The sequence below is a fragment of the Lactuca serriola genome, chromosome 7 (genome assembly GCF_051521515.1).
Source record: "Lactuca serriola cultivar US96UC23 chromosome 7, Lser_US96UC23_V15, whole genome shotgun sequence".
Lineage (NCBI taxonomy): Eukaryota > Viridiplantae > Streptophyta > Magnoliopsida > Asterales > Asteraceae > Lactuca > Lactuca serriola.
In genome coordinates, this window is record NC_136414.1 from 43,863,002 (window position 1) to 43,875,349 (window position 12,348).

The 12,348-nt window shown below is 34.1% G+C and overlaps 3 protein-coding genes across 3 annotated transcripts; 2 read left to right on the plus strand and 1 right to left on the minus strand.

Annotated features, from left to right (window-relative positions):
* The first annotated feature begins 794 nt into the window (after nucleotides 1-794).
* On the plus strand, nucleotides 795-2,964 carry LOC145063292 (uncharacterized). The gene is made up of 9 exons (XM_079010881.1): nucleotides 795-990; nucleotides 1,078-1,206; nucleotides 1,508-1,553; nucleotides 1,668-1,716; nucleotides 1,853-1,948; nucleotides 2,110-2,163; nucleotides 2,244-2,309; nucleotides 2,397-2,475; nucleotides 2,730-2,964. Exons 1-9 carry the CDS (start codon nucleotides 940-942, stop codon nucleotides 2,805-2,807), a joined length of 648 nt encoding a protein of 215 aa, XP_078867007.1. The 5' UTR covers nucleotides 795-939; the 3' UTR covers nucleotides 2,808-2,964.
* Nucleotides 2,965-3,907: 943 nt separating this feature from the next.
* Nucleotides 3,908-8,100, plus strand: LOC145063288 (putative serine/threonine-protein kinase PBL24). The gene is made up of 9 exons (XM_079010878.1): nucleotides 3,908-4,675; nucleotides 4,957-5,078; nucleotides 5,192-5,289; nucleotides 5,404-5,612; nucleotides 5,979-6,560; nucleotides 6,970-7,124; nucleotides 7,217-7,429; nucleotides 7,580-7,735; nucleotides 7,967-8,100. Exons 1-9 carry the CDS (start codon nucleotides 4,525-4,527, stop codon nucleotides 8,033-8,035), a joined length of 1,755 nt encoding a protein of 584 aa, XP_078867004.1. The 5' UTR covers nucleotides 3,908-4,524; the 3' UTR covers nucleotides 8,036-8,100.
* LOC145063291 (vacuolar protein sorting-associated protein 2 homolog 2) lies at nucleotides 8,079-11,090 on the minus strand. Its single transcript, XM_079010880.1, has 10 exons — nucleotides 10,939-11,090; nucleotides 10,330-10,374; nucleotides 9,539-9,573; nucleotides 9,405-9,455; nucleotides 9,190-9,294; nucleotides 9,010-9,081; nucleotides 8,805-8,876; nucleotides 8,590-8,670; nucleotides 8,402-8,496; nucleotides 8,079-8,304 (listed from the first exon to the last, which is right to left on the minus strand). The coding sequence occupies exons 1-10, from the start codon at nucleotides 10,970-10,972 to the stop codon at nucleotides 8,244-8,246; spliced, it is 651 nt and encodes a 216-aa protein (XP_078867006.1). The 5' UTR covers nucleotides 10,973-11,090; the 3' UTR covers nucleotides 8,079-8,243.
* Nucleotides 11,091-12,348: the final 1,258 nt, after the last annotated feature.

The following is a 12,348-nucleotide window of genomic DNA, read 5'->3' on the forward strand; positions in this document are numbered from 1 at the left end:
CAATGGCCTTTATATTGTCATTTTTATTCGGAGGTTAACATATCGTAGACCTGGCAAACGTGTCGTGTCGGATTTGTGTCGTGTTAAGACATTAAACGGGTTGAAAGGGTTTGACCCTAACCTGGCACGTTAATTATCGTGTCGTGCCGTGTCAACCCGTTTATTTTCGTGTCGGGTTTCGGGTTAAGATTTAAACCTTATAAATATGTTGTGTCATGTTGGGTTGAAATATTTTAAAGATTGGAAAGTATGAGTTGTGGATGCAAAAAGGAAAAAGTAAAACACTAGAGTTGTGAGATGGAATGAAAAAATTTATAGTAAGTTAAGAAGGAAAAATGAAAAGAGTTAAAGTTGGGGAGCAAATGGATAGGCATCGATGATGAATAAAATTAAGTAACTTTGAAATTTTGAATATTATTTCTAATTCTTGAGTTTTGCCCACCATAAGTCTATAACATATAATATATTTATAAAAATATGAAATTTATAATAAATAACATATAATTAAACGGGTCATATTCGAATCATCTTCGAGTTGAAAGTTTTTACCCTTACCCTACCCGTTTAATTATCATGTCATGTCATGTCAACCCGTTTACATAAACGTATCGAAATCTTTGACCTTAACCCACTAATTTTGTGACGGGTTCGTGTTATGTCATGTTTTGCCTGGTCTAACATATCATCCAAAGTACGAACCATCTCCCCTATCATGCATGGCGGTGAGCCGCAGTGAACACAACCCATTTAAACAAGGTCATATGATGGTCCGGTCTTCGGGCGTATTATGTTCCATTTTTTGATTCGGTTTGGTCGAGCCTGATCCGCTACCAACCCATACACACCGAAATTACCATTTTAACCCGAACCTCGAACGAGAAACCGTTAACCAATCGAAATTCTCCGCTTATCGCCTGGTTTCGCTGTTCCATTCCATCCATGTCTCGCAACGCATGTATGCGATTGAACACTCTGGCTCACCTCGACCATGTAAGTAAAGCTTCCTGTAACGTCAATTTCTATACTGATGCTACAACTTTTGCTAATTTTGGGTTTTTTCTGTGCGAAATGCTGTAGGTCAGGAGTAGCTTTCGCACATTGGATGTTCCTGCTGATTCTTCAACTCGTTTACACTTTCCGTTTCAAATGAATCATGCCCAAATCACTAGGAAATGTATACAACTCCGGTGTGTGCGTGGTGGTGATGTGAGTTTTATTATTTCCTTTTTACACGATGTTCCTATAAGCTGTAACAATTTCCATGTTTGAATGTGCCACATTGATTGAATTGTCTGATATTTTATCGAAATCTGAGCTAAATTACATATGGTATTGATTTTGATGGATGATATTCAATTAGCTAGTCGTTCTTTCAGGGTTTACATACTTATATCAAAATTGGGAATAAATTCTAGATTCGGTGTGATGTAGCCTTGTTAACGATATGTTAATTACAGCTTAAATTTTAACCATATTGCTAATTGTTAACTCTTCACTTCAAGGTTAGCCTCATGAACTATCATATTCTCCCAGCAGCTCTATAGAGCAAGAAGGTATTGAACTATTGATCAATAGAATTATGTGATTATGTCTACTCAATAGCAATTCTACATATGAAAACATGCTTCTAATGCAAGGCTTCTGAAAATTCCACATGTTCTGTTTAGGTTCAGAGGAAAGCAATGAAACACAAGGAAAGTCATCCTCATCATCCGAGTACTAACTACTTGTCTTTCATCACTATTGATCAACTTTAGCAGGCTATTACAAAATATGTATCATCAGTTTAATATTTCCGTGCACTCATTTCATATACACAAAATCATATTATTCTTTTCCTTGGAATTCTCAGGATATTGAAAAAGCTTAGAAGATATGGAATTTCAGGGATATTATCCTACGGGCTACTCAACACTGCTTATTATCTTTCTGCCTTTCTCGTGGCTTGGTAAGTGCTTTGTACCTATAAGGTTAATAGCTTTAAGAAATTAACGTCCATATATTTATGTCAAAAAATGAAATTATCACATAGAACCTCTTTCATATGTTCTACATTTTAATGCTCTTTAAATATGTACTTAACAGGAATTATGTCAATTTATGATGTAGGTTCTACATTGCACCAGCACCTGGTAAAATGGGTTATTGGTCAGCAGTTAAAAGGTGCTTCTTCTGCTTCATCATCATCATCATCATCATGAAATAACTAATGGGAAGAATTTGAACTGAATAACAATGTGCAGATTTGTTAAACTGATGGCCATGGTCTGGGCTGGAAGCCAAGTAACTAAACTTGTCAGAGCTGCAGGGTGAGCCAAGTAACACACACACACACACACACACACTCTCTTTAGTTTAAGTGAGAAAGTCGTCTGAAAGAGATGCTTATTTTGTAGGGCTCTAGCACTTGCACCTGTAGTTGATAAAGGTCTATCATGGTTTATGGCCAAATTCAAGTTTAAATCACAGGCAAAGGTTCGTCCCACTTACAAAACATGTCATGTCCTTACAGTCCCACAGGACATAACAGAACAGGTTGTACTGTGTTTTGCGTGCATTAGACCGAGACTGTAACTGATGTCAATGAAACAAAAGTTTCAACTTTTTGTCTCACCCAAAAAGTTGGGACATGGACTCGCTTTTGATCTTTCATCGATGCAAAAGACCTGAATGCCCTCCTCACACTGATCAAAAATACCCCTAATCTAATGATTTACAACAATCTACAGGCCTTCTCAGTGATCGTTGGGTGCTGTTTTGGGCTTGCTGCTGTGTTGTTTATTGTTGTGACTCTGCTTTCGGCATAAACCTTCAATCATTTATAAGGGCATTTATGTCTTTTACTTTTTTCAGAATGAGTAGTTATATCTTATATCGTTTTTGCCACCTTTAGCCACACTGATGACAGTTACATTTTTCACAAACCTTATCCATATTCTTTAGACAAAGAAAAGTGATTCGTCATCATTTTGTATAAGATCAGAAATCACAAACAGACAGTAGTAAAAGTAGTAAATCGGTTAAACCTATAAAAGATGGTTGATTCCATTTGGTTTTGATAAAGTCACTATCAAACTGTGTCACTATTACTTATTATAAACTTTAACAATTACAAGAAACAACTATGTTCTCCCACTGAAAACGGTAATAACTAACAACAATCTAATGTCACCAGTAAAAAGACAAATGTAAATGAACCTAGACACTTCAGAACCTAGAAAAACTTAGATGTAATAGTTTCAATTCATTTATCAAGAAAAAAAAAAGGGGTGAGATAAAAGATAAACGGGTCCACCAAAACGGATCTAAATTCTTATAAATCATAAGTTGATATTTATATATGAACAGAATATTTATGCGACAGCTTATAAAATAATACAAGGTGCATACATATATCATTTTGTATAAAATACTAAATTTCCAGTGGTTTCCATCTAACAAACATGACGCAACATAAGAAGCTACAATGCGGTTTCTTGTTGTTACATAGGACTATGTCGCTTTCATCACATATGAAGAACCCCCATATAGAAAGAAGACAAACATGAACACTTCAATAAAAATTACCAATTTGCCCATCGGTTCCATTTTCCCGCAAAAGTACGTATTGGAAAATAAATCTAATGTCTTACGTCATAAATACATAACTTCATTATACAACGGATATACTTATCTAACCATTTTTACTTTATCATGAGGGCAAAAGTCCTTGTATTTTCTACATATATAAACTATGATTCACATCCAACAGGCGTCTCCTAAACGATGCTTGTTGTTTACACAAAAAAGAAAGGATGTCGTAAGCATTGAATCTTAGGAATCCTTGTACCAAAATATATAAGACAACCGTACGATTTCTATTGGAACAAAATCCTTGTAATCATCACCTTAAACAGCAGCATAGCTCATAGTTGGCTGTTAATTAACCGAAAAAAACAAGAATCGAGAAAGCATAAGTTTCACAAAAATGGTACTTAAGAAACACAATCTTTTCTTGTTCCCAACAATGAAAAAACTCGTTTGCCCATCGCCACGGATACGATATACGATTGGAATGAACTCGAACTCATCTGCTTCATGTCCCTATACAGACTCTCTATAGGATATACTTTGTGTTTCATGGTACAAATTGATCTGTCCCTTTTCTTGTTTATGTTCCCTAATGATTCCAATTTAGTTAAAAAATTTAAGTTAATTCATCTATTAATATGATCTTCAGTCTATCCTTTCATATATATACGTGCTTCAAGAGAGTGAGAGAGAGGTCAGGCTCCAACATATATAGAGACATGTAGCTGATGTAGCTTGTGGGACTCTTAGCATATATTTAGACTAGACGTGTGTTAAGTCCCAAAACTGTGATTCTACCATAAAACTTTCTTTTGCTATAAATTATATCGTGAATGGCCCGGAATAATAGGTATTTTATTAGATACTTGACTAATATTCAGTACAAGATAATTGACTAATTACCATAAACCTACCAATTCCATATTTGTAGTTCAGAGAAAGTCGAAGAACATCATGTCCACAGGAGCACAAAAACTGATGGTGATACATGATGCATCAAGAACTGATGGTTTGAGTGCAATCATATCAGCCTTCAAGAGCTTACCAGTTGGATCAGGAGATGAGCTCACTCTCCTTGGAGTTATTCATCAGCTTTCAAGTACTTGTGAGTAATCATTCATCATTGGTTTGTTTCTTTTCTTTTCCCATTAAGTGTTGTCTAGATAGATGATATTTAAAAAGTTATCTGAGAAAATGGCGACACGCTTTGAGAAATAGAAAAAAAAAGTAAATGAGAATAAATTTGTAAAAAGTTAGAACTTAATAGGAAAGTTTTTCGCCTTCTTTATAAGTAAGAAAGATACACTTATATATAGTTCATGGGTTTAATTCATGTCACTTAAGTGATAAAGAAACAAACACCTTATTAGGGAATTTGTGCTGTAGTGAAAATCATGAGCATAAGTGGATCAAATACCAAATACAAGGACGATGAACGGATAAAGAAGGAGGAGTATCATAAAAGAGAGGAAGTGATGCAACTGTCTACGATTTGTGCAAGGAACAAGGTATCATTCTTAGCAAATTCATATGCTTTAGTTTTAGCTCATGGGTTGATTTATATTGTTAATTATTGTGTGTTCTATAAACACGATCTTATTAATCCAAAAAAAAAATCCAGATAATGTTCCAGATAGATGTGCAATATGGATCTTCTCCAAAGATGATTGCTGCCATGGCAGCCAAAAGCTCAAGGGTGACATGGGTCGTACTTGACAGGTATGATAAAAAGTGTCGTTTTGTGGGTTTAAACTTTAAGTTGTAAAGATATTTTCTTTGATCTCTTATTACCAGAATATAAGTTTAATGTATTTTGAAAATTCCACAACGCAGGCAGATGAAGAAAGACAGAAAGTTCTTCATGGAGAAGCTTACATGTGGAATATTGAGGATGAAACGAGACAATACAGTCGAAAAGCTCAGAGGACCAATAACAATGGAGGACAAGAAACTGCGGTCATCAAAAAGGACTCCAAGCAATGAGCATGTTTCATATGGTGAAATGATACCCGTAATGTCAAAGAGAGAACTCTCCCCAAAGAGTGAGTAACCTTGACAACGTAAACTAATGACAATTTAGAGAGAAAACGGCTAGGGTTTCATTATTGAGGTTAAAGTTTAATTACAAAGAAAGATAAATAAGATTATATATAGGAAAGCACTATAGGATTAACCTAGCTAAAGGGTCAACATAAAATAAACTCAAATCTATTTGCACTGATAATAATGAAAATTGAAAGTACAATGCTATAATTAGGTAGATTCGTCAAAGTATGATGTCTTAATATATATATATTTTTTTGAAAGCACAATGATATGATGAGAAGAAAGAAAGTAGGATATTATAATAAGAAAATAAGTGAAAATAAGTAGGATGCATATCATAACACCTCCTTTTTCTTTTCCAGAAACTACAAATGCTCAAAAGCCAGCATTTAAACCAGAAGGTGGCGGCAGCAGTGGTGCACCACCATGGGATAAATCACACTTCTCACCCTCCCCACCATCCACCGACCAGATATCCCCATCTCCATCCAAGGCCTCCACCTCCAGCTTTGGGACTTCTGAAGTATCCACCATGAATTCCAGTTGGACAAATGATGATCATGAAGAAGAAGAGTTTGAATATTCCGTTTGTTCAGTTTGCCAGAATAAACGTCCAAGTACTCGGTTAAAGCAATTAGACTTCAATTACACCGAACTCTACCATGCTACTGATGGTTTCTCTTCAGACAACTTTCTATCAGAAGGAGGATTCGGTTCTGTGTATGAAGGAGAGCTCAATATCCATGGTGGATTAAAAGTTGCTATCAAACAACATAAAGATGTGAGTTTTCAAGGAGAGAAAGAGTTCAAGTCTGAAGTTAATGTACTCAGCATGGCTCGACACCCGAATGTGGTCATGTTGTTAGGATCATGCTCGGAAGGAACACACAGGCTGCTTGTTTATGAGTTTGTCTGCTTTGGCTCACTTGACCAACACTTATCAAGTAAGAACATATTATAGATTATTCGGTAGATATATGATACTAGAAAATCAGCCCTTAGTGAAGGATGCAATAGATTTAGGGACAAAATTCGATTTAAAAAAGTTATTCCTTTGCTAATGCTTAAGAGTTCGAGTCTCAACAGCAACAGTGTGAGAGTTTCAATTCCAATGTGGATCAGGCTAAATCTACTAGATGGGGTTGTGTAAGTGTAACCCTATAAACATCTCACAAATCACATGCATGATGTTGCTCTAGGGTTGTTGAAAATATAACCCTTTTGTAGAATTGTATAAACTATGTTGCTAAATCCATAAAGTACCCTCATTGTCAAATTTTATTCAAATTAGTCCTTCTATTCGAATAGTGTGAATACGGTCTTGGTGACAATAACTATCTACAAAATGTGCAGCAGCTGCAGAAAATCCGAATCCACTTACATGGGACAAGAGAATAAAGATCGCTCTTGGAGCCGCAAGAGGTTTAGATTATCTTCATAGAATAAACATCATACATCGAGACATGAGGCCAAATAACATTCTCGTAACACATGACTACGAATCATTGGTAATTTTCATAAGCATCTAACATGTATCATGCATGCACATTTGCAAGTAAGTTAATCTAATTAACTTGATTTTAAAATGTACATTAATTAGCTAGGTGATTTTGGTCTAGCAAGAACCGGTTGTGATGATACAGATGAGACGAGTGTGGTTGGGACCCTTGGGTATGTAGCACCGGAGTATGCCGAATGTGGGAAGGTGTCAAAAAAGACGGATGTTTACTCGTTTGGTGTCGTTTTGTTACAGTTGATCACAGGTTGTAAGACAAAAGAGAAGAAGTTTGATGGGAAAACCCTAGTGGAATGGGTAATTAAGGAAATTCATAAATCTTTATGCATGCATGATTTATCAAGTTTTAATTTTGATTGTATATATATATATATATATATATATATATATATATATATATATATATATATATATATATATATGTGTGTGTGTGTGTGTGTTTGGCAGGCAAGACCGCTTGTGGAGGATCAGAATTATCCAGATTTAATTGATGAGAGGATTGTTGATTCCCCGGATGTCCAAGTCTTCCAGTTGTATCTTATGGTACGACTAGCAGAAGGTTGTCTCAAGAAAGATCCTACCAAGAGACATACAATGGCATATGTAAGTTTTCAGACTTGACTTGATGTGGTCAGTTATCAAATAGGGTAAATTGATCATTTGTTCAGGCATCATCTTATATCCATACAAGACTCAGAGGCAATAGGACTGAATCACACAGGCTGAATCTCTTGCCAAACCCAATAAGAGGCCATATCAAACAAGGACTTTTAGTTAAGTTAAATTGTAGTCTTAGAATACTGTTTCTGAAAATGATACATAATGGGCATGCAGGTGGTGAAGCAATTAGAACGCATTATGGGAGGGAATAATACAAGCTCCAGAGACGTAAGGAAATGTTAAATGGATCGGGATGAATGTAAATGTAAATGTATGTGCTACCATATAAACGTTTTAATAACTATTTTTATATAAACTATATTTTTAGGACAAATGTGATATATATAATCCATAAAAACAAAGAATTCGTTGTAATGTATTATTACTAAAGAGACAATACAAGATACTTCCTATACATATATATAGTAGATACTACTACTAGACTTGAAGATCACAGGCGCCTAAGGGAAGCAAGTCTCTTTTCAAGATCATCAACATCATTTGTGACCGAACTGCAATTTTCATAATAACAATAAACAATGGTTATTTATTTGTCTGATAAAATGATGAAAGTAGATTGTCCTTTTTTGTATTTCTATATATATATACCTTGGGGCAGCATTGTCAACCTTCTTGGGTCCGATTCGACCTTTTGGTGCTGAAGATAACTGTGATGCGATGCCTACACCAATCTCATCAAGCACCTACACCACAACTCAACCAAAAACATGTCACATTTTATCCCCCAAAAAAGGCTCTAATAATAAAACATACAAACACAATTATCTCATCTCTACCTGATTTGTAAGTTCTTCGGTTTCCTCTTCAGCCTCATCTTTGTCTAACGTTTCGTCAATCGAATCCGACATCATCTCAATCTAAACACAAATAACCAGCAAGTTTAAGTTAAGTTACGTACCAACCCAAAAACCGACTTTGACTCTGTGACTGTGACTGTGACTCTGACTCTGACTCTGACTCTGTGACTCTGACTGAACATAAAGAAAGTTACCGTCATATCTAGCTGAGCCGATTGCGTCTGGAATTCTTTGATCACTTTAGCTTGTTTCACGGGTGCCATTTCCTGAATACAGTAGGAAATTTTAATAACTATGTTTTGCTATTTCTTGCAGTCTAATATAATTGCAAATATACAAGAGGATTGGATTATATGATAGCAACACACTTTGAATTCTACTAATGGTATGTATGTATACCTTGTTCATAGCAACCATTGCTTTTGTTGCACCTTTCATTCCAGTAGAAATTGAAGTGTTGGCATACAGAGCCTGCATGACGATAAAAACCCTAAATCCATTAGATGATTGTCTGCAAATGAATTAATAAAGAAACATAATAATTGTCCCCAAATATATAATTTATGCATGATTAAATACCTGTGTATGAGTTGCTACGCCTCTGATCTGTGCACGGCTCCCCTGCAAATTTGTTATCTGTTGTCGAAGACGAACAAGCTGACGAGCTAATATCTTGGTGGCAGCCTGATTTAATCCAAATATAAAAAATAAAAATATATAAAATTAGAAGCAAATTGCAGGAAATATGTGTACTTATATACAGACATAACTTAAAAACTTAAAAATGCACTAACCTCGTTCCCAATTTTAGCTGTCTTTTTAATCTCTGCCACTAATTTCTTCTCCTGAAAAACAAATTTGTTCGTGAATTCAATTGAATATGGAAAGAAAATTATATGTATTATTAACCTCAGCCATTATAACACACCTCCATTTGTAAGGATGCAATTTCACGTTCAATGCCTGCAATTGCATCAAATCAAGAGTCAAGAGATAAGACATACATGCATTTGAAGGTATATATATATATATATTTAGAGCATGTAAAATATTATAATCAAAGTTCCCAGAAAAGTTAACATAGTAAAAGTTAGGACTTAATGGTGATTTCCCCGACTTTCTCTACTAAGTCGTTCTTTCAGTATTGAGTAAAAGAGAAACACCCATGTTATAGCTTACCGGATTAAGTCATGTCCCCATCAAGTTCATTTAGCCAAAAAGAAACAACACTTAAATCATAAATTTAGCATATATCTATAACACACTACAAGTTGGTTATGGTTGACTAGGGTCATCACAAAAAGTACCTTTTGGGTTTTCAGAGGTTGGATGAAACAGAAATACTAGAAAAAAACAAAAATTCATATAGAAAGTATATGAAAATATGGTGTTTCAAGCTTGATCCCCATTGATCCTAACCATAAAATGAAAGAAAATTTCTTTGTGAAAGGCAAAACGCAAAAAAGTGACTTAATTGGCCAATTAGAGAAAGATCATGCATGATAAAAGAGAATGTGACATGTTAACTTCTAAATAAGTGTTTGTATGATGTTAATAAGCAGAATTTTTTTCCAGGTTCTAAGCATTACACCAAAAACACACATAGTTGCATATAAAAGGTAGAATTTACATACATAGCATATGAAGTTGTATCAAGAATTGTATTTATAATTTCAAAACAAAGGTAGTAACTTAATTGACCAAAAAAAGAAGCTTTACCCCGTGTGGCTACAGCCATTTCCCTTTTGCTTGTCCTCAGTGCATCTGTAAATTGACCAAAAAAAGAAGCGATTTATCATCTAACAGATAAAGAATCAAAAGATGTACTTCCTCCGTCTCGTTTATGGAAAACTGAACTTCCAATTGTTTTTCGAAAACTGTTTTACTAATTATCAAGCACAACACAAGAGAATCTTTATGACCCGAATTAGCAATTAGGTCATTGTTGCTTAAACCCTTTTTTAAAATCTTCAAAATGTTACAACATAAAGCAGTCGTTTTCGGAAGAACCATAACAATAATCACTGGAAAAGTGGAAACCGAAAGCTATGCCCACCATCATACATTCTCCCTCTTTCCGCAATTAGAATTGTTTTGACAAATGGGGTAAGGTTGTGTCATTTCTCATTTGTCTAAAAATAAAGAAATTAACTCACAATGAAAGCAACATGTACACTTGATTTGACGAACTTTAAAGAGTTAACATCGTAATTAGGATACGGCGACAGTAAAACGAAGCAAAACATTTAGGGGGGAATTTTCGGAAAAGAAAAAAGTAAAAGAGAAAGAGAAAGTATACGAGAAATGAAGTGGATTTGAGTTACTGACCTTTGGGTGATGTCTTCTTCTTGAAGATGTTCATGGCGAGGGGTGAGCAGATCTGGAAACAGATGAACTGGGGTTACTCAGCTTCAGGTGCCGGCGTTTTCTCTTTGATGCAGCGTGGGGTTGCCTTTTACAGGATTGGCCATATAGCCGTTATACTTGGGTATATTACTATAATACCCCCATGCTTTCCTGTTCCCAACTTAAACTCTTTACCCTTTTCTTTGGGATTTGGGAGTTGTGATGACAAAGCCCCTTTCCTATTTTAATAAAATTATTCCGCTATAAGATAAACTTTTTTAGTGAGCCTATTAATTATTTATTTGTTTTTATATGCAAAAATATATAATTTTGTGATTACGTAAGGGATATATACTCGTGTGCTTTGTAGAAAGTTTATATCTAAAATAATTTATTTTTTGTTTGTCAATATATAAGAAAATTTATATGTTTTTTTTTACAATCCTGTATATATGAAAGGATATATATACAAATAAAAAATATTCTTTAACAAAAAGTATTATGTAAAAATAAAAACTATATATTAAAAAAAAACATGTATAAAGAATGTAACAATAGGAAAATCTTAAAAAATTATGCATAAAAAGAAAAACGTAAAAGAGTTAAAAAAAAAGTTAATAATTCGTCATTACAAAAAAATATAAAAAGTTATATACTAATAATAATAATAATAATAATAATAATAATAATAATAATAATAACAACAACAATAATAATAATAACTAATTTTAAAGATACAAAAAACAAGTTGGGAATTTGTAAAAGAATTTGAAACTTGGGTTAAAACTGTATGAAAAAATAAAAATAAATAAATAAAAATAAAAACTGAATGAGTCGAGTAAGGGTAGATCCGGGGTATCACATTTTAAGAAATAAATTATGAAAAATCTTGTAAAAATATGAATCGTTGGATTTGTGTCGGTTTTAGAATTTGTCAAAAATTATATATAAAAATTGAATTGGGCATATTTCGATCATATCCATAGCACATATGTCATACAAATCGGAACCAGGGGCCGATTTAGAATTTTAAAATGGTTGGGGCATTTTGTGTCAAAGAAACAATTACAAGGGGGAATATATATATATATATATATATATATATATATATATATATATATATGTGTGTGTGTGTGTGTGTAATTTTGTATCATATGTGCATTGTAATAACCCAAAGTGATTAAAATTCAACCTCATAACTTGATTGCTTCCAAAATCTTTGGATTTTCACCATTATCTTCCTTCAAATGACGTCTTTCTATCGGAGACCCCCTGGTGGGCTTCATATACTACCGTTACAAATCAAATGGTGTAGGAAGAATATAATGGTGAATATCTGAAAATCTTGGAAGTAAATCAAGTTAAGAATTGAAGTTTAAGAACCTTAGACGA

Coding starts and splice junctions, on each gene's coding strand:
- LOC145063291 (XM_079010880.1), bottom strand. CDS start 10,972: ATGAACATCTTCAAGAAGAAGACATCACCCAAAG. Junction 10,375..10,938: donor GAAGAAGACATCACCCAAAG/GTCAGTAACTCA, acceptor GTCAATTTACAG/ATGCACTGAGGACAAGCAAA. Junction 9,456..9,538: donor TTGCATCCTTACAAATGGAG/GTGTGTTATAAT, acceptor TTTGTTTTTCAG/GAGAAGAAATTAGTGGCAGA.
- LOC145063288 (XM_079010878.1), top strand. CDS start 4,525: ATGTCCACAGGAGCACAAAAACTGATGGTGATACATGATGCATCAAGA. Junction 5,079..5,191: donor CGATTTGTGCAAGGAACAAG/GTATCATTCTTA, acceptor AAAAAAATCCAG/ATAATGTTCCAGATAGATGT. Junction 5,613..5,978: donor GAGAGAACTCTCCCCAAAGA/GTGAGTAACCTT, acceptor TTTCTTTTCCAG/AAACTACAAATGCTCAAAAG.
- LOC145063292 (XM_079010881.1), top strand. CDS start 940: ATGTCTCGCAACGCATGTATGCGATTGAACACTCTGGCTCACCTCGAC. Junction 1,207..1,507: donor GGTGTGTGCGTGGTGGTGAT/GTGAGTTTTATT, acceptor CTTCAAGGTTAG/CCTCATGAACTATCATATTC. Junction 1,717..1,852: donor AAGTCATCCTCATCATCCGA/GTACTAACTACT, acceptor TGGAATTCTCAG/GATATTGAAAAAGCTTAGAA.